Source organism: Chiloscyllium punctatum, chromosome 11 (genome assembly GCF_047496795.1).
Source record: "Chiloscyllium punctatum isolate Juve2018m chromosome 11, sChiPun1.3, whole genome shotgun sequence".
Lineage (NCBI taxonomy): Eukaryota > Metazoa > Chordata > Chondrichthyes > Orectolobiformes > Hemiscylliidae > Chiloscyllium > Chiloscyllium punctatum.
The window spans coordinates 68893215-68913372 of NC_092749.1; the positions used below are offsets into that span (position 1 = coordinate 68893215).

At 40.6% G+C, this 20158-nt stretch overlaps 1 protein-coding gene across 4 annotated transcripts in view; it reads left to right on the forward strand.

The window, feature by feature from the left end:
• The window catches only part of rel (v-rel avian reticuloendotheliosis viral oncogene homolog), a 60396-nt gene extending 41943 nt beyond the window's left edge, over positions 1 to 18453 (forward strand). For all 4 annotated transcript variants that reach the window (XM_072580990.1, XM_072580991.1, XM_072580988.1 and 1 more), the window contains exons 8-11: positions 1555 to 1770; positions 5134 to 5208; positions 15719 to 15826; positions 16213 to 18453. In XM_072580990.1, coding sequence (XP_072437091.1) covers positions 1555 to 1770; positions 5134 to 5208; positions 15719 to 15826; positions 16213 to 17060 — 1247 coding nt within the window. In that variant the 3' untranslated portion in view covers positions 17061 to 18453. The remainder of the gene's footprint in view (positions 1 to 1554; positions 1771 to 5133; positions 5209 to 15718; positions 15827 to 16212) is intronic.
• The last annotated feature ends 1705 nt before the right edge of the window (positions 18454 to 20158 follow it).

The following is a 20158-nucleotide window of genomic DNA, read 5'->3' on the forward strand; positions in this document are numbered from 1 at the left end:
TAAAGAATACTTTGAGTAGTAAAAAGAGCTTAATTTGGCTTGATGCTTTGTATGATTCGGAGATTTGAACCTCATGGAACTTATCAAATTGAAATATACGTTTAGGGGAAATGGATAGAAAAAAGTTACAAATGATGATGTACTGAGGAGATTGAACAAATGAAAACAATTTGCAACAAAAACTCAGCAAATCTGACCGCATCTGTGAAAAGAAATCAGAGTTAACATTTCGGGTCAAGTGACCCCTCTTCAGAACAATTTGTTAAACTTAGTTAGGAAAAGGTAGAGACTGCACAGGGAACATCACGAGGAAATGGACACTCAATGGTGTAAAAATTGAATGAAGTTATCAGAAATCAAAAGACTGGAATAGGATAGCAAGATACAGGAAAGAGAGTGAGCCAAGGATCTGCCTTCAGGCAAAGCATGTGACGATGATGCTTATGAAAGTTGAAATGTTAAATACTTCTCTGGAGCTTGAAATCCGAACCATCAACCTTCATTCAAGGATATTACAGAAAATAAATTGTTTTCACTCCCCCATTCTACAATTAACAAAGGCAATCAGGAAGTTCTTTCTTTTCAGACCATTACATATGGATATTGTCCATTTATATGGCTTGCAGGGTCCAAAATGAGAATAACGTGTGAATTAAATTGTTGAATTAGCTTTATTGTCACATGTACTCACATAAGAGTGATGCAAAATTTATAAGTCTCCACTTACAGCACCATCTTAGGCACAAAGGTATCGAGGTACCTTTTTAAGTATTGAGGTAAATCCTTATTTACAGAATAGAGAAACGAAAAAAGATGAAAGTTACATTACAGCTGTATATAGTATAACTGTAAGTCAGAAAAATAAGAAGCTAAGTTAAAAAGACAAATATCACTGTTTCTTTCCAAAGGTGCTCTGCAGCATACCTGCGCGAGGGGCCTCCATGTGGTCTGACCATGGGTTGCCACCACACTTCATACTGGACCATTGGCATTCCAGCTCCAGCTGCTGGTCACCAGCGTGCCCGCTGCGGCAACTGGTGAGCTGGTGTCTCCGCCGACTCCACTTCAGAGACCAGGAGTCGGAGGCTGGGGCCGATGTCCGGAGTCAAGGGAAGGGAGGACAGAGGGGGGAAAAGAAATGATAAAGAAGAAAAAGAACTGATGGAGCAAAGGAGTTCCGGTTGGAGCATCCTACTCTGGTGCTATCTTACTGGAAATGTTTGCTAAATGCTAAGATGTGCAAGAATTTTTTTTAAAGTTTAAAATTTATTTGTGGACATTGAATATTTAATAGTTTCATTTTGAAGCTACAGTTTTTTAATGTAAGATGAGTATTTTTAGCTTGGATTATATTTGCACTTGTACAAGGTTACTGATGGGGTCAATACTGGCTTATCCTATGGGGAAAGGCAGAGACAGGATGCCAAACTTAATTTATTTGTACTAAAACAGATTTTAAGTCAATTCTGCATTCGTCATGATGTTAAACTATACATGGATTTAAGAATTCTTTTACGCATTGTGTTGAACAAATCTTAACATTTATGTCCATAGATGATATTGAAGTTCGCTTTTTCACTCACAACTGGGAGGCCAAAGGTTCGTTTTCACAAGCTGATGTCCATCGGCAAGTTGCCATTGTCTTTCGAACACCTGCATATTGTAAAACAAACATTACTGAGCCTGTATCTGTGAAAATGCAGCTTCGAAGACCTTCAGACCAACAAGTCAGTGAATCCATGGAGTTCAGATACCTTCCAGATGACAGAGGTATTATACATAATTATTGGTGTAGAATAGCATTACTTTTATATTTAATTGGCTTATTCCGCAGTATTCAGTTGTGATAGTTATTATATACAATGTTTTGGTACCCAAAGCTTTTAAGTATTGGGTAGAACTTAGCAATTTCCCTTGGAGTGGGCTGACTGATGAGGGGAGCATAAAATTGAGTGCCGTGTTGATGTCATTAAGCTCATTACCTACCCACTGTTGCTCTTTTTACTAGCAACTTGGAGGGAAGCCCACTTATCCATTGGACAGTTGAGGCCCTTACGGCCAGTTAACGACCACTTAAAAACTTAGTTGGACCACTGCTTGTCTTGGTGCTTGCCCAAACCAAGTGGCACCTAACAACCTTGTCAGCTTTTGTGAAATTCCTGTACCTAAACGGGGTTTCTGAGCCTTCCCCTTGTAAATGTCCCCTACCAACCGTCCTGCTGAACCTGGCTTGCCCAACCTCATCACAGAAACTTTGGACTCCTGAAACCCCAGTCTCACGAGGCTGGTTGGCAGTTGCCTCCACTTTGGGGATGCCTATAATCCCAGTATCATCATTTCTCATGATTGGCTAGCAGCTGTTGGAGGCAGGACTTAACAGCCTGAAGGTTGGGTTGAGTTCAGCAAGGGGAAGACGAGGCAAGCTTTTAAACTGGAGGTGGAACATCTCCCTCCATGTAAGATTTGCATAATGCTATATTTTGGGTGTGCCTAATGAATTATATCTGTATAGAGTATCTAGTTTTGTCCAGGCAATGTTTTACCTCTTGATCCTGAAGAATCTGATTTGTGTGCAGGAAGAGTGACAGTTCTTTATTTTAGTTTCGACTTGGCATTGAAGCTGAATCCTATTCTTGACCATTTTGCACTGTCAAGCAAGGATCATTAATATGGGAACACTGGCTACTTTTTCTCTCCCCTCGATTGCTGAGATCAATTTTGTCTCTTATTACTAACTTTCAAAAGATTGGGACTTTCCTTGTCTTTATAGATGACCTATGTTATTCTTTGACTGTAAACAGTTTATAGTAACATACTTCTTTTGACTATCTAGTGGGAGCAGTGAGCTTGTGGCCACAGTGTGTTGACAAGGCTTTTGATCAGTGTTACTTGCTTACATTCATCCTTCGATTTAAGTGGCGGGAGGGCCGAGCTATGTTTTCTTTTTATCTGATAAAGCCTAAAGAAATTGATCCTTTGATGTTCCACTTGCAGATAAATATTAAAAATTAAAGAGGTGTCCTATCTACCATTTCAAACGTGTTTATTAGATGGAAGTTAAATTTATTACTGTTTCATAGTAATAGAAACAGAAGTAGGCCATTTGGCCCATCGAGCCAGCTCCTCCTGCTTGCATTATCCCCATAACTCTTAATTCCCCTACCATGCAAAAATCCATCCAATTGTGTCTTGAATATATTTAATGAAGCTGCCCCTACTGCTTCCTTGGGCAAAAAATTCCATAGTTTCACGACTCTCTGGGAAAAGCAGTTCTTCCTCATCCCTGTCCTAAATCTACTCCCCCTAATCTTAAGGCCATGTTCCCCAGTCCTAGTCTTACCTAACAGTGGAAACAAATTGCCTGCCTCTACCTTATCTATCCCTTTCATAATTTTATATGTTTCTATAAGATTCCCTCACATTCTTCTAAATTCTAGTGTGTACAGTCCCAGGCAGTTCAACCTCTCCTCACAGGATAAACCCCATCATCTCCAGAATCCTGGTGAATGTCCTCTGCACCACCTCCAAAGCTAGTATATCCTTCCTCAAGTAAAGAGACCAGAACTGCAGACATACTCCAGGTGCAGCCTCACCAAAACCTTGTACAATTGCAGCACAACTTCCTTGCTCTTAAATTCAATCCCTGTAGCAATGAAAGCCAGTATTCCATTTGTCTTCCTGATTACCTGTTGCAACTGCAAATCAATTTTTAGCGATTCATGTATGAGCACTCCTAGGTCCCTCTGCACAACAGCATGCTGCAATCTTTCACCATTTATTATGTCTAATATTGTCCAATATTATTGGGTGGAACTTAGCAACTAATTTTTTTTAATTAGTTACAAGAAGGTATTGTCCAATATTAGACAATACCTTCTTGTAACTAATAAAAAAATTGTTTGAGCAAGGCTTTGTTCCACAAATGAAAGTTTGGGTGATCTTGCTATTGACTGGATGGTTCCAGCAAAATGTGGGAGTCTCTGAAATTGAGAATTACTCATGGCTAATTAGAATTAGGTCACTTAGACTGTTTTCCAGAATAGTTAAATGGAAAGCTTTGAGTTCACCTATCAAGTCAATCAGTTCTTATAGAGTCATGTGAAAGGTTAATCATCTAAGATCTTAAGTTAGAAAGTGATATTTGTATGGTCAACATCTTGTCCATTCTTATACATTCCTCAATGTATATGGATGGCACCCAGGCTCTATCTTTCCATGGCAACGCAACCACTTCAGCTAAGTTGTCAGATTGTTTATCAGACATTTAGTACCAAATAGCAGTACTTTCCTTTAAGTAACTATTGAAATGACTGAAACCATTGTCTTTTAGCCTGGTAACAAACTCAGTTTCCAAGCCACTGAGTTTCTGTAGCCCTCTCTTGCAACTGTTTTGAGGTTAAACCAGAACATTTACAATCTTGATGTCAAGTTGAGAGATGAGTTTTCAGGCAAACATCTGTGCTGTCATTAGTTCCACCTAATTTTGTCTGTCACTCAGCCCATCTGCTACTAAGACACTCATTGTTACTTTTAGGTGACTATTCCAGAATGTTCCTGGCTAACCTCCTAGTTTCTACCTTGTATAACATGGAGTTTATCCAAAATCCTGTTTGCTGTTTCTTACACTGACTTGTGGTTTGGATGCAACTCACTCTTAAAATGCACTCATTATTTTCTATCACTCCATGGCTGTGCCCTTTCCTATCTCCATAACATCCCACAAACTTCCTCAGACTTGTGCTCATCTCTAATTCTGGTCTCTTGTGCCTCCTATTTTAATAAAGACCTCCTATTTTAATTCCAACATTGTTGACTGCTTTGAGTTGGCCAGGTGTTAAACTATAACATTCCTCTCAGAATCTTGCTACTTACTACCTTTTTTAGCTTTATATTCTCTTAACTCTTTAACTAAGCTTTTGGTTCTCTCTCCATAATGATCTTGTGTGTCTCTTTGTCAAATTTCATTTGACATGCTTTTGTAGCATGCCTTGGGACATTTTCTGTTAAAGGTGTGATTTTTAAAAAAAACTAACTTTGAAAACAAAGCCAGAAATGTTTTTACATTTTTTTCTATTCATTCACTTGAGAATGATGTTTTTAAATAATTCTTCTGCATTTTTTCTCCTTATATAGATAACTGTTTTTACGAAAAACGAAAGAGGACAGCAGATGCTTTCCATAAGTTGCTGCAGGATTGGGCACCATCAGGTAAGGTTCACAATAAATACCACATCTCAAGACTACGAAGTCTTGTACTTATTTTGAGAATTGCTTTTGTCAGTTTGTGACTATAGCATCATAATAAAACCTCATGTGAAAGACCTTTCCCAGCATGTCAGTAATAAATCAATATTCACTGACAAAGTAACACTGCTGTAGACATTTTACATAAACTCAGGGCATATTACTTCTATCTTTGATTTCCAGGACCTGCTTCTGAAACAAGGTCACAGTAGCCTAGAATATTCGGAATGACTTTACTATCATAGAGTCATAGAGATGTACAGCATGGAAACAGACCCTTCAGTCCAACCCGTCCATGCCGACCAGATATCCAACCCAATCTAGTTCCACCTGCCAGCACCCGGCCCATATCCCTCCAAACCCTTCTTATTCATATACCCATCCAAATGCCTCTTCAATGTTGCAATTGTACCAGCCGCCACCACTTCCTCTGGCAGCTCATTCCATACACGTACCACCCTCTGTGTGAAAACGTTGCCCCCTTGGTCTTTCTTATATCTTTCCCCTCTCACCCTAAATCTATGCCCGCTAGTTCTGGACTCCCCGATCCCAGGGAAAAGACTTTGCCTATTTACCCTATCCATGCCCCTCATAATTTTGTAAACCTCTATAAGGTCACCCCTCAGCCTTCGACGCTCCAGGGAAAACAGTCCCAGCCTGTTCAGCCTCTCCCTTTAGCTCAGATCCTCCAACCCTGGCAACATCCTTGTAAATGTTTTCTGAACCCTTTCAAGTTTCACAACACCTTTCCGATAGGATGGAGACTAGAATTGCACGTAATATTCCAACAGTGGCCTAACCAATATCCTGTGTAGCCGCAACATGACGTCCCAACTCCTGTACTCAATACTCTGACCAATAAAGGAAAGCATACCAAACGCCTTCTTCACTATCCTATCTACCTGCGACTCCACTTTCAAGGAGCTATGAACCTGCACTCCAAGGTCTCTTTGTTCAGCAACACTCCCTAGCATTATAAGTCCTGCTAAGATTTGCTTTCCCAAAATGCAGCACCTTGCATTTATCTGAATTAAACTCCATCTGCCACTTCTCAGCCCATGGGCCCATCTGGTCAAGATCCTGTTGTAATCTGAGGTAACCCTCTTCGCTGTCCAGTACACCTCCAATTTTGGTGTCATCTGCAAACTTACTAACTATACCTCTTAAGCTCACATCCAAATCATTTATATAAATGACAAAAAGTAGAGGGCCCAGCACCGATCCTTGTGGCACTCCACTAATCACAGGCCTCCAGTCTGAAAAACAACCATCTTCTACCTTTCAGCCAGTTCTGTATCCAAATGGCTAGTTCTCCCTGTATTCTATGAGATCTAACCTTGCTAATCAGTCTCCCATGGGGAACCTTGTCTTACTGAAGTCCATATAGTTCACATCTTCTGCTCTGCCCTCATCAATCTTCTTTGTTACTTCTTCAAAAAATTCAATCAAGTTTGTGAGACATTATTTCCCACGCACAAAGCCATGTTGACTATCCCTAATCAGTCCTTGCCTTTCCAAATACATGTACATCCTGTCCCTCAGGATTCCTTCCAACAACTTGCCCACCACCCAGGTCAGGCTCACTGGTCTATAGTTCCCTGGCTTGTCTTTACCGTCCTTCTTAAACAGTGGCACCACGTTTGCCAACCTCCAGTCTTCCTGCACCTCACCTGTGACTATCGATGATACAAATATCTCAGCAAGAGGCCCAGCAATCACTTCTCTAGCTTCCCACAGAGTTCTCGGGTACACCTGATCAGGTCCTGGGGATTTATCCACCTTTAACCGTTTCAAGACATCCAGCATGTCCTCCTCTGTAATCTGGACATTTTGCAAGATGTCACCATCTATTTCCCTACAGTCTATATCTTCCATATCCTTTTCCATAGTAAATACTGATGCAAAATATTCATTTAGTATCACCCCCATTTTCTGTGGCTCCACACAAAGGCCGCCTTGCTGATCTTTGAGGGGCCCTATTCTCTCCCTAGTTATCCTTTTGTCCTTAATATATTTGTAAAAGCCCTTTGGATTCTCCTTAATTTTATTTGCCAAAGCTATCTCATGTCCCCGTTTTGCCCTCCTGATTTCCCTCTTAAGTATACTCCTACTTCCTTTATACTCTTCTAAGGATTCACTTGATCTATACCTGACATATGCTTCCTTTTTCTTAACCAAACCCTCAATTTCTTTAGTCATCCAGCATTCCCTCTACCTACCAGCCTTCTCATTCACCCTGACAGGAATATACTTTCTCTGGATTCTCATTATCTCATTTCTGAAAGCTTCCCATTTTCCAGCCGTCCCTTTACCTGCGAACATCTGCCTCCAATCAGCTTTCAAAAGTTCTTGCCTAATACCGTCAAAATTGGCCTTTCTCCAATTTAGCACTTCAACTTTTAGATCTGGTCTATCCTTTTCCATCACTATTTTAAAACAAATAGAATTATGGTTGCTGGCCCCAAAGTGCTCCCCCACTGACACCTCCGTCACCTGCCCTGCCTTATTTCCCAAGAGTAGGTCAAGTTTTGCACCTTCTCTAGTAGGTACATCCACATACTGAATCAGAAAATTGTCTTGTATGCACTTAAGAAATTCCTCTCCATCTAAACCTTTAACACTATGGCAGTCCCAGTGGATGTTTGAAAAGTTAAAATCCCCTACCATAACCACCCTATTATTCTTACAGATAGCTGAGATCTCCTTACAAGTTTGTTTCTCAATTTCCCTCTGACTATTGGGGGTCTATAATATCCCAATAAGGTGATCATCCCTTTCTTATTTCTCAGTTCCACCCAAATAACCTCCCTGGATGTATTTCCGGGACTATCCTCCCCCAGCACAGCTGTAATGCTATCCCTTATCAAAAATGCCACTCCCCCTCCTCTCTTGCCTCCCTTTCTATCCTTCCTGTAGCATTTGTATCCTGGAACTTTAAGCTGCCAGTGCTGCCCATCCCTGAGCCATGTTTCTGTAATTGCTATGATATCCCAGTCCCATGTTCCTAACCATGCCCTGAGTTCATCTGCCTTCCCTGTTAGGCCCCTTGCATTGAAATAAATGCAGTTTAATTTATTAGTCCTACCTTGTCCCTGACTGTTTGACTCACTTCTGTTCTCAGCTGTACCCGTCTCAGATCAATCTCTTTCCTCACTATCTCCCTGGGTCCCACCCCCCCCTCCTTACTAGTTTAAATCCTCCCAAGCAGTTCTAGCAAATTAGTCTATTTCTAGTATATTAGTCCCCTTCCAATTTAGGTGCAATCCGTCCTTCTTGTACAGGTCACTTCTACCCCAAAAAAGATTCCAATAATCCAGAAATGTGAATCCTTCTCCCATACTCCAGCTCCTCAGCCATGCATTCATCTGCTCTATCCTCCTATTCCTGCCCTCACTAACTCGTAACACTGGGAGTAATCCAGATATTTCTACCCTTGAGGACCTCTTTTTTTTAAAAAAAATTTCTGCCTAAATTTCTCTAATCTCCCTTCAGAGTGTCAACCTTTTCCCTTCCAATGTCATTGGCTCCAATATGGACAATGACCTCCTGCTGGCCCCTCTCCCCTGTGAGAACATTCTGCACCCTCTCTGAGACATCCTTGATCCTGGCACCAGGGAAACAACACACCATTCTGCTTTTTCTCTGCTGGCCACAGAAATGTCTGTCTGTACCTCGGACTAGAGAGAATCCCTAACACAATTGATCTCTTGGAACCCGACGTACTCCTCGTTGCATTAGAGCCAGTCTCAATACCAGAAACTTGGCTGTGCTATGTTCCCCTGAGAATCCATCACCCCCTACATTTTCCAATTCAGCATACCTGTTTGAACTGTGTATATCCACAGAAGGCTCCTGCCCTAGCTGTCTACCTCTCTTACCCTTCCTGGAGTTAACCCATCTATGTGACTGTATCGGAGACTTTCCCCCCCCTTCCTATAACTGTCATCCATCACATACTGTTGCTGTTGCAAATTCCTCATCGCTTCTATCTGTCTCTCCAACCGATCCACTCGATCTGACAAGATTTGCATCCAACAGCATTTATGGAAGATATAATCCGCAGTAACCCTTAAACTCTCTTTAAACTCCCACATCTGACAAGTACATATTACTGCAAAGGCCATTTTTGCTCCTTCACAATCTACAGACCCAGAAAATAACACTGTCTTATTCCTCTACAAACACTGCCCCAGGTTAAATTAATAGCTATGGCTTATATTTTAAGTTTATTCAAGAGACTTATCTCCAAAAACATATAATCAAGAAATAATCCACTATACTCACTACTGCAGCCTCTCTCTTGGACAGACTTAAAACAACAATTAACTGATCTGATTCTGTGCTGTGAACTTCGCCCAACAATTCCTCCAAGATTAGTTGTGAATTTCACTGTTTGTTAATTTTCCCAGATGCACTCACGATGTCCAGCGATACACGAATTCAAACAGCAAAGGTGGTAACTGTGCAGGTTTTCTCTCTCTCTCTCTCTCTCCCTCCTGCACTGTCCTCACCATGTGCTTCCTTTGTCTGCTCTTCTCTCTTTTAAACTGCTGTTGTTTTGACTTTTCTTTCCCAAAGTTCCAAAACAATACAACAGCATATAAAACAGTAATTGCTGTTCCTGGAATCAGAGGAAATCACCTCCAACACCTAAAATACCTCAAAAAAAAGGAGCATCTCTTACAGCCAGAAATTTTTCCGTCCTCCATCTTGGATTACCCAGAATCCTTTTATAATAAAAACTGTAAACATTATTGGAATTATAAACTGGTGGGTGTGGTGTATACTTTTTTTTTGTAGTAGCTTGCACATCAGCCAAAATGAAACATGTTAAAAGAGATTGAATGGCGGGCTTGAATATAGGTTCAGAATCATGATTTTAAGCTTTGAAGACTAGATGAGTTACTGCCAACTCATCTACACCACCACCTAACTTCTTGATGGTGACCCCAGCAGTGAACATCAAACCATTGTCTGTGTGCCCGTCTTTGAACTTCACTGGAGATCATCCCTTCAGAGCCTCCAAGCTCATACTTCTTTACTTTTGTTTCCTCCCCTTATCCAACTTCTTCACACCCATATTCATGACTCACCCGATGTACTTCATCATTTTAACAGTTGCTAATTTCTTGGCCCTAAACATCTGCTCTTCGCCATAGGTGTCTGATCTCTACCCCTTCATCCTGCACCAGGATAATCTGAGGGTTTTCTGCTCCTTCCTTGAAAGGAGACCATCGGACTTTATCCAATTCAACCCTCCTCCCAGCTGCACATTTTCTCACATTGAACAATGGTTGCTTTAACAGTGTTTACTGCCTCCAGATTAAAGTGTTACAATGGGTACCTGCACCTGTGAGTCCTGGATATTTGTAGGATATCTTGGACATTTTTTGTTTAGGAGAAAGTGAGGACTGCAGATGCTGGAGATCAGAGCTGAAAACGTGTTGCTGGAAAAGCGCAGCAGGTCAGGCAGCATCCAAGGAGCAGGAGAATCGACGTTTCGGGCATCAGCCCTTCATTCCTGAAGAAGGGCTAATGCCCGAAACGTCGATTCTCCTGCTCCTTGGATGCTGCCTGACCTGCTGCGCTTTTCCAGCAACACATTTTCAACTCATTCTTTGTTCTAGTCGAGAATGTGGTGCTGGAAAAGCACGGCAAGTCAGGCAGCATCCAAGGAGCAGGCAAATCGACGTTTCAGGCAAGAGTTTTTCATCAGGACTCGCTCTATTCTAGATCTACTCTGGCTCTTTCTCTCAGTTTTATTCTGGTGCACTGCTATTTTCTGTTCTCTGCTTGAACTGAGAAATTTCATCCACTTTACTTTTAATTTCCACCCTGCTCTTACTTTCAGGTGGCCCAATTCCAACTCCTCCTTCCTCAGATTCACTGTTTTTATTGCTCTAGATGGGCCAATGACAAATATTCGCTACCTTGACTACACTTCCTCACATCCTGTTTCCTGTCAGAACTCCATTCTGTTCTCCCAATTTTTCAGGCAATATTGATCTGTTATAATATGCAAATATCCAGACTTCTGATATTTCTCCTTATTTTTGCAATTGAGAATTACTCCAGTCATGATTGACAGAATTCTCAAATATGTCCACATTATTTCCCACACTTCTGCTCTCATCCCTTCCCTTCCCACCCAGAACCATGATAAGAGTTTCCCTTGTCCTCACCTCCACTGCACAACACCCCAGTATTTAATAGACCATGCTCTGTCATTTCTGCCTCCTCGAGCATGTTGCCACTACAAACTATATTTTCACTTGCCTTTCAATTTTTATTCTTTCATAGCATTGCCAGCATTTGTTGCCCAGCCCTAATTGCTCTTGAGAAGGTAGTAGTGAGCCAGCTTCTTGAACTTCCAGTATTCCGAAGGGACCACTCTCTCTTAATCCATTTTTCAATCATTCCTAACACATCCCTCCCCTTCTACGGCAGCTTTGTACCTAAGCACAAGAGTTGCATTGTCTGCCCTTTACCTCTCACCTCGATATCCAAAGTCTGAATCATTCCATTCAGGTTAAACTATGATTTATGTGTACTACTTGCAATTTAGTACACTCTATTTGATGTTCACAAATTGGGCTGCACTGCACTGGGAGTCCAAATACAGATTTGGTGACCGCTTTGTGAGACATGGATTATTCCTGATGAAGGGCTTTTGCCCGAAATGTCGATTTCGCTGGTCCTTGGATGCTGCCTGAACTGCTGTGCTCTTCCAGCACCACTAATCCAGAATCTGGTTTCTAGCATCTGCAGTAATTGTTTTTACCACTTTGTGGGACATATCTGTCCAATCCCCATTTGTGGCCCCAACCTCTGGTCAACTGTCATTTTAATTAGGAAAAAGCGAGGACTGCAGATGCTGGAGATCAGAGTCAAAAAGTATGGTGCTGGAAAAGCATAGCAGGTCAGGCAGCATCCGAGGAGCAGGTTTATAAAGGGATTGAAAAGGTTAAGTGGGTGATCAAAAATCTAGCAAATGGAGTATAATGTGGGAAAATGTGAAATTATCCATTTTGCTGTAAAGAATAAAAAGGCATTCTATCCAAATGGTTTCAAGCATAAGCCCTTCATCAGAAATTTTCATTTTAATTCTCCATTTTGCTTTTATAATGATCTGTCTGACTTTGGCTTTCTGCAATGTTCAAGTGAAGTTCAATAAAAACTTGAGTAAGTGGTTAGCACTGCTGCCTCACAGCGCCAGGGACTGGGTTCAATTCCTGCCTTGGGCCACTGTCTGTGTGGAGTTTGCACATTCTCACTGTGTCTGTGTGGGCTTCCTCCCACAATCCAAAGATGGGCAGGTTAGGTGAATTGGCCATGCTAAATTGCCCATAGTGTTAGGTGCCTTAGTCAGGGGTAAATGTAGGGGAATGGTTCTGGGTAGATTGCGCTTTGGAGGGTCGATGTGGACTTGTTGGGCCGAAGGGCCTGTTTCCACACTGTATGAAATCAGTATGGAATCTAATAACTGCTCATCTTTCAACTAGGCACGATACAGCCTTCAGTTTAATGATCTCCATTATAAATTTGTGCTCCCATTTTATTCATTTTCCTCTTTGGAAGTTTCAGTTTCATCTTCTCCTTGTTTTCACTTTTGGGTATAGCTGAACATTCGAGACACACCATTTGTCCCATTCCCACTCTCTTTAGCCTTGCACAGCAACCCTTTTCTCATTTAGCAGGAAACAGAGTTGGTGTGAATGATCCACTTCTTGTTTGGCAATGTCAGCACTCAACATTTTAAAATATATTCAGATGACTTGGTCAAAGGGACTTAGGGTATGGTTGCTCAGTTTGCTGATGACACAAAAATAAATAGTAAAGCAAGAATATTCTGAGGACGATATAAAAAGGCTTATAAAGGGATTGAAAAGGTTAAGTGGGTGGTCAAAAACCAGCAAATGGAGTACAATGTGGGAAAATGTGAAATTATCCATTTTGCTGTAAAGAATAAAAAGGCATTCTATCCAAATGGTGAGAAATTGCAGAGCTTCAAGATGCAAAGAGATCTGGGTGTTCCCATGTATGAATTGCAAAAGGCTAGAATGTAGGTACAGAAAGTAATTAGGAAAACTAATATAATGTTATCACTTTATTGTTAGAGGAATTGAATACAAAATTAAGGAGGTTATACTTCAGTTAATGAGAGCAATTGGAGTACTATGTTATTTAATAAAGGAATGTAAATATGTTTAAGCAGTTCAGAGAAGATTTACTAGGCTAATACTTAGAATGGGTACTTTGTCTAATGAGGAAAGATTGGACAGGCTAGGGTTGTTTCATTGGAGTTCAGAGGAGTAACAGGCGGTTTGATTATTCACATAAGATCCTGAGGGGTCTTGACAGGGTGAACATTAGAAGGATAATCCCTCTTGAGGGAAAATCTAGGACTAGGGGGTCGTTACTTAAAAATGAAGGGTCACCTTTTTAAGAGAGATTAGATCATGTATTTCTCTTAAAGGCTTATGAGGTTTTGGAATGCACACAGTAAGTTTGCAGATGACCCCAAAATTGGAGGTGTAGTGGACAGCGAAGAGGGTTACCTCAGATTACAACAGGATCTTGACCAGATGGGCCAATGGGCTGAGAAGTGGCAGATGGAGTTTAATTCAGATAAATGCGAGGTGCTGCATTTTGGGAAAGCAAATCCTAGCAGGACTTATATACTTAATGGTAAGGTCCTCGGGACTGTTGCTGAACAGAGACCTTGGAGTGCAGGTTTCATAGCTCCTTGAAAGTAGAGTCGCAGGTAGATAGGATAGTGAAGAAGGCGTTTGGTATGCTTTCCTTTATTGGTCAGACTATTGAGTACAGGAGTTGGGAGGTCATGTTGCGGCTGTACAGGACATTGGTTAGGCTACTGTTGGAATATTGCATGCAGTTCTGGTCTCCTTCCTATCGGAAAGATATTGTAAAACTTGAAAGGGTTCAGAAAAGATTTACAAGGATGTTGCCTGGGTTGGAGGATTTGAGTATAGGGAGAGGCTGAACAGGCTGGGGCTGTTTTCCCTGGAGGTCGGAGGCTGAGGAGTGACCTTATAGGGGTTTACAAAATTATGAGGAGCATGGATAGGATAAATAGACAAAGACTTTTCCCTGGGGTGGGGGAGTCCAGAACTAGAGGGCATAGGTTTAGGGTGAGAGGGGAAAGATATAAAAGAGACCTAAGGGGCAACTTTTTCACACAGAGGGTGGTACGTGTATGGAATGAGCTGCCAGAGGAAGTGGTGGAGGCTGGTACAATTGCAGTATTTAGAAGGCATTTGGGTGGGTATATGAATAGGAAGGATGTGGATGGCAATGGGCTGGGTGCTGGCAGGTGGGACTAGATTGGGTTTGGATATTTGGTCGGCGTGGAGGGGTTGGACCGAAGGGTCTGTTTCCATGCTGTACATCTCTATGACTCTAAAGGGCAATGGAAGCAGTCTTGGATTTTTTTTCAGGCAGATAGATATATTCATAAGAAATTGTAAATTTGAGGGCAGGCAGGAATATGCAGTGATCCGATCACCCATGATCCTATTGAATGTCACAGCAGGCCCAAAGGCTCACTTCTGCTGTGAATCGTATATCTTTTCACTACCATCACCTCTTTCACTAGAACTGCAGACAGTTTGAATGTATTAGTTTTAAGGAAGTGAAAGATCATTCTCCTCAGCATAGATTTTGTTTCTCTATGGATATTTTCCTGACTGCTGAATATTTATAGCAATTCACTTTTAAGTATGAATGAATGCATTTTGCTGTCCAGCAGGGACTAGCTCAGACAAGGATCAGTCCAGTCTATATTAGCAGTGACAACATAGCTCTTAAGTGGCTCTTAAATAGGTCATTAGGTCTTACAATCTTGAACATTATTCTTCTGACTGATTCTTTCTCCGAATCAGTTTCTTCTGATTTGTTTTGCCATCCTTTCTTAGAAAGACAAGATTTACTACTGAAGCACCATTGAGCATCAATTATACATTTGGCATTTTCATTCGCCCCAGCTAGAAGAGATGGTTAATTTATTTTTGGGTCTCTGCTGTACTGATGGAGCTGTCTGGAGAGTCCTGCATACCAGGAGCATGAATGTTTTTTGGCATCTTGCCTCCCACTACTATGTCTTTGATAAGAGACGCTTATGAATGAACAATCCAGAAAACCAGCACAACATAAATTTTAGATTTGGGTCTTTGACAGAATTCTGTTTGGATTCCCTATGCATTATAAAAATAGATTAATATGATTTAAAGTCCATAAATTAGGTGATACAGAAGATATCAATCTGATAATTTAGATTTGATTTGGTGCCATCTTCTTGAGCTATGAATATGTTTTAATGGAAAAGGTGTTTGAATGTACATTAGAATGTTGGATCCATTTAAATTAATATTTTCAAAAATGTGGCAGTGGTGCTTTTGTTTGGTTGAGCTGGTTATAGATTTTTCAAAAAGTCCAACTGGACCTTGATGTGTAGTTTCAGATACCACAGAGGTACAATGCATGCGAAACCAACCAGATAAGATCATAGTTGGTGTGCCCACTGCAAGAACAGCCTATGCTCTTTCAAAACCCATTAAGCAAGGTAAGAAAGAATGGCATCACAAGCAGACTGATCTGACTACACTATAGATTGCATTAAAATACAGTTTCAAAACTATTTTAGTATTGCAGTTGTGATTTGCAAGACATGTAATTGAGTTGTATATTATTGTATCTTCCGAATTCAAATCAACATTTAATTTCCTAAAAACAAGCAGTGTATTTATTTACAAATTAACATTTAATTTAGATATGATTTTTAATTTTGAAAATGCATGTTTCCTGGATAGTTATGGCAAAAGCTTCAGACTTGCATAGATATTTGGAGTGGTGCAACTTTTATTTATAATTTGTTGACTCTAAGCATTAACTTGTTTTAAAAAATAACTATGGTCAGTTGAGTCACTATTTTCACTCCTTGTTTCATAGAGCCTCGGGATGCTTTTACTGGACTACAACAGGCACAAGTAATGTCAAGTCAGCAGCATACCAAAAGTCTGGTTATGAACCAGAATAATCATAATTTTAGTAACACAGTTCTCAGCAATCCAAACCAGATGATTTTCGCCTCAGGCCAACAAACCTTGCTATCTACAACCACAACAGCAGGTGCCTCTCCAAATTGGAATCCAAATCCTCCTTATAATACTCTAAAAGGAAATTTGCATTTACATACTCCTGCAAATCACAGTTCATTGCCAGTACTTAGTGAAGATGTGCTGAAATGTTTGGATCCTCCTACCCGGAACAGTCCAGTAGATTCAGTAGGGTTTCGACATAACATTAGCAACAATGGTATTGGAGCTCAACGCATTCAACAACCTGCTGTTTTAAGCACTTCTGATACAATAGTAAATCACAACCCTCACATACATATACTTAGCAGGAATAATGATGTACATTTGGTAGGTACAAACCGTGAACAAGCTGTATCCATTCCAGATCTATGGGAACTATCAAGTCGGCAACATGCACCATCTATTCAAGGTATTCAATTAGCTCAAAACACTGCTGCTATTGAAACTGCTCAAGCAAATTCACAATTACCCAATGACATTCGTGTAGAGAGTGTCCTTGAACAGCTAAACAGTGACTTACCTTTTAATGGAGGCATGCAGATGACAGACAGCATGGCAAGTGATGTGTTCGGTGTTGATGATATTGAAGGTAATGATTATAGGAATCAAATAGCCTCAAAGCACGTAGATCTAGATTTCATGAATGAATTTCATGATTCTGGTGATCTCACTGACTTAATTCAGTCTTTATGTCAGTAAAAAGATGGTTTATACCTTCAATGTATCACAAACATGAGATAACTAAAGGAGGGCCCTGAAGTCACACTTAATGGTGACATGCCAACTGGTGATATTCCAGGAGGCAAAGTCCAAACTGCTTTCCAATTAAGGATTGGGCCTGCAACCATGGAAAGATGGCAGCCCCTCTACCTAAGGTGAGTGCTGAAGCTGCAGCATGGGGGTCCATGAGGGCTTCTCAATCTTGAGGTACTCTGAACATCTCCCTTTTAACTCGCAGCTCATTCTAACTTGAAAAGAAAACATAGCTGATCCTGCATTGTCACTGAGTTAAAATCAAGTTTACAAACTCGCAGTTTGATATACCTATACCTCACGGACTGCGTAAGTTCAAGGCAGCAACTCGTCGTTTGCTCTGGGGGGGCAATAAATATTAATTCATGGGATTAGAGTGTGTCATGATATAAAATGTTTGAATTCAAAGGATGTAAATTCTGGTCACCGAGGTTAGCCATGAAGCAACCTTCTGATCCATGTTACTCTGGTGGTGGCTAACAGGAGGAGGCATCTTCTAGGCTTTGGCCTCTGGCAAAGGCCCAGTCCATTCACTGCCAGGAGGATCCCAATTGGCCCAGTTAGCTCACAACTGGGTAACTAATAATCAAATTGGCTCCCTACTTTGGCAAGGTGGGTAAGCAATACCAGCAATGACCCTTCACCATCAATACTGTCTGGAGGTAGGAACATGGCGATCTTTGACTTGATGTGTGGATTTCTTCCCAGTAAAGCTACAAGCCAACCTCAGAGCCCAGTCTGTGGAACTGGGAAGACGTCCACCAGTTTGCTGTGGTTCACTTCGGAAAAATAAGTTGCTGCTTTTAGTTGGAAGTTGGTTACAAATATTAAAATGAAGCACAGAATAGTGTTACTCATTAAAAGAAATGAATTAGAAAAGGAGTACACAGTAATATTCCTCAATCTCACTGACATTGCAACTTCAGATTTTTGACAATCTGTGCTGGAAATACTGAAATTTTCTAATTATCTCATGGTAATGCATTTTTAATTTTTACTATTTGATTTAAGTTCTCAAACCAAGTGAGAAAATAGTCTTAGGAAATTAGCTCATCTTGGTGCATTTTACACTGTACAGTTGCAAATTCACTTTTACACAGAAAGGGACTTCCCTTGATAGTTTGTAATGACTGTGTCAATCTAACTCTACTTGGCATGTAAATTTCACAAGATTTTATTGTATGTTTTCAAAGCAATTGGTACCAGAAGAGTATTGTAAATAATTTTCAGGATATTTCCTCTGGCTCTTGCTGTTGATTTTTAAATGTTTATAATTACTATTGTTGTCAGTGTTTAATTTTATAAGTTCATATATTTTAAATAAAATTATTTTAACATTCATCTGACTATATTTCTGTTAATAATAATGGTCAGGCAGATGAGGAACTCAAGTCTGGGATGGGGGGGGGGGGGGGGGGGGAGGTGACAGGAAAAGTGCAGGAAAAGAAATGTTGTTGAAGGTAGAGTATCACCAATTTCTGAAAATTGTCTTTCATATACAGCATTTGCTTTGAAATTTTGACTATGTTAAACATGTTCTTGCTGAAGGACTGGTTACAATAATTAGCATTGGGGTGGATGGAGTGACATAAATTTTATATAGTTCTTGATCTAAATAGATATGTATGCAGTTGCTGCAATTGTCTGATGTTCCTTACAAACTGTTGTAGGGAGGTAATCTTGTGACCATTATCACCTCTTTGAGTAAATTCACTTTAGATAACACAGCATTTTTAAATAAATACCCCACATAATTCACACTAGTTTTCCCTGGGAACTGTAGTATGTCAAGTTCGTATTAAATGTGGATATAATTCTTGCTTTCTCCTACTTGCAGGTACAAGAATATTGTACTCTAAATTTAATCTGATCAGTCATCCATGTGACTATAGCAATACCTTTTAAATTTGACAACATGTATGTGCAAAATATACTTGATCACGTTTGAACAAAGGAAATGACTTCTCAGTGCAGGGAGAGTGGAGACATGTCATATAACATGGAAACAGACCTTTGGTCCAACCAGTCCACTCCAATATGTTGCCAAACTAAACTAGTCCCACTCGCCTGCATTTGGCCTAAAACCCTCTAAACCTTTCTTATTCATGTACCTCTCCTAATGTCTTAAAACGTAATTGTACCTGCCTCAACCAATTCCTCTGGCAGCTCATTCCATACCCAGTGTGAAAAAGCTGGCTCTTAGGTCCCTTTAAATCTTTCCTTTCTCACCTAAATCTATGTCCTCCAGTTTTGGACTCCATGACCCTTGGCTATTCACCTTTCTATGGCCTCATGATTTTTTTAAACCTCTAAAAGGCCATCCTTCAGCATCTGAAACACCAGGGAAAAATGCACCAGCCTTTCCTTACAACTGAAACCCTTCAGTCCTGGCAATGTCCTTGTAAATTGTTTCAGCATCCTTTCCAGCATAACAACATTAAAAATCACATAATGCCAGTTACAGTCCAACAGGTCTCCTTTATCAGGTACCTGATGAAGGAGCAGTGCTCCAAAAGCTAGTGCTTCCAAATAAACCTGTTGGATTGTAACCTGGCGTTGTGATTTTTAACTTTGTCCAGCCCAGTCCAACACCAGCACCTCCACATCATAGCTCAACAACATCCTTTCTAAAGCAGGATGGCCAGAATTGTATGCAATTTGTAATAGTGGCCTCACTAATGTCTTACGCAGAAGAAATATGACTTCTTGACTCCTAAACTCAATGTTCTGACCGATGAAGGCAAACGTGCCAAATGCCTGCCTTCACCTCCCTGTCCATCTGCAACAGCACTTTCAAGGAACCCTGAACCTCCACAACACTAAATCCTGTCCTGGCTTGCCTTACTAAAGTGTAACACCTTGCATTTATCTAAATTAAACTCCATCTGCCATTTCTTGCCTCACTGGCCTGACTGATCAAGATCTTGTTGTATTCGGAGATAACCTTCTTCACTATCTAGTACACCATTAATTTTGAAGCCATCTGTAAACTTACTAACCATTCCTCCTATGTTCTCATCCAAATCATTCATATAGATGAAAGA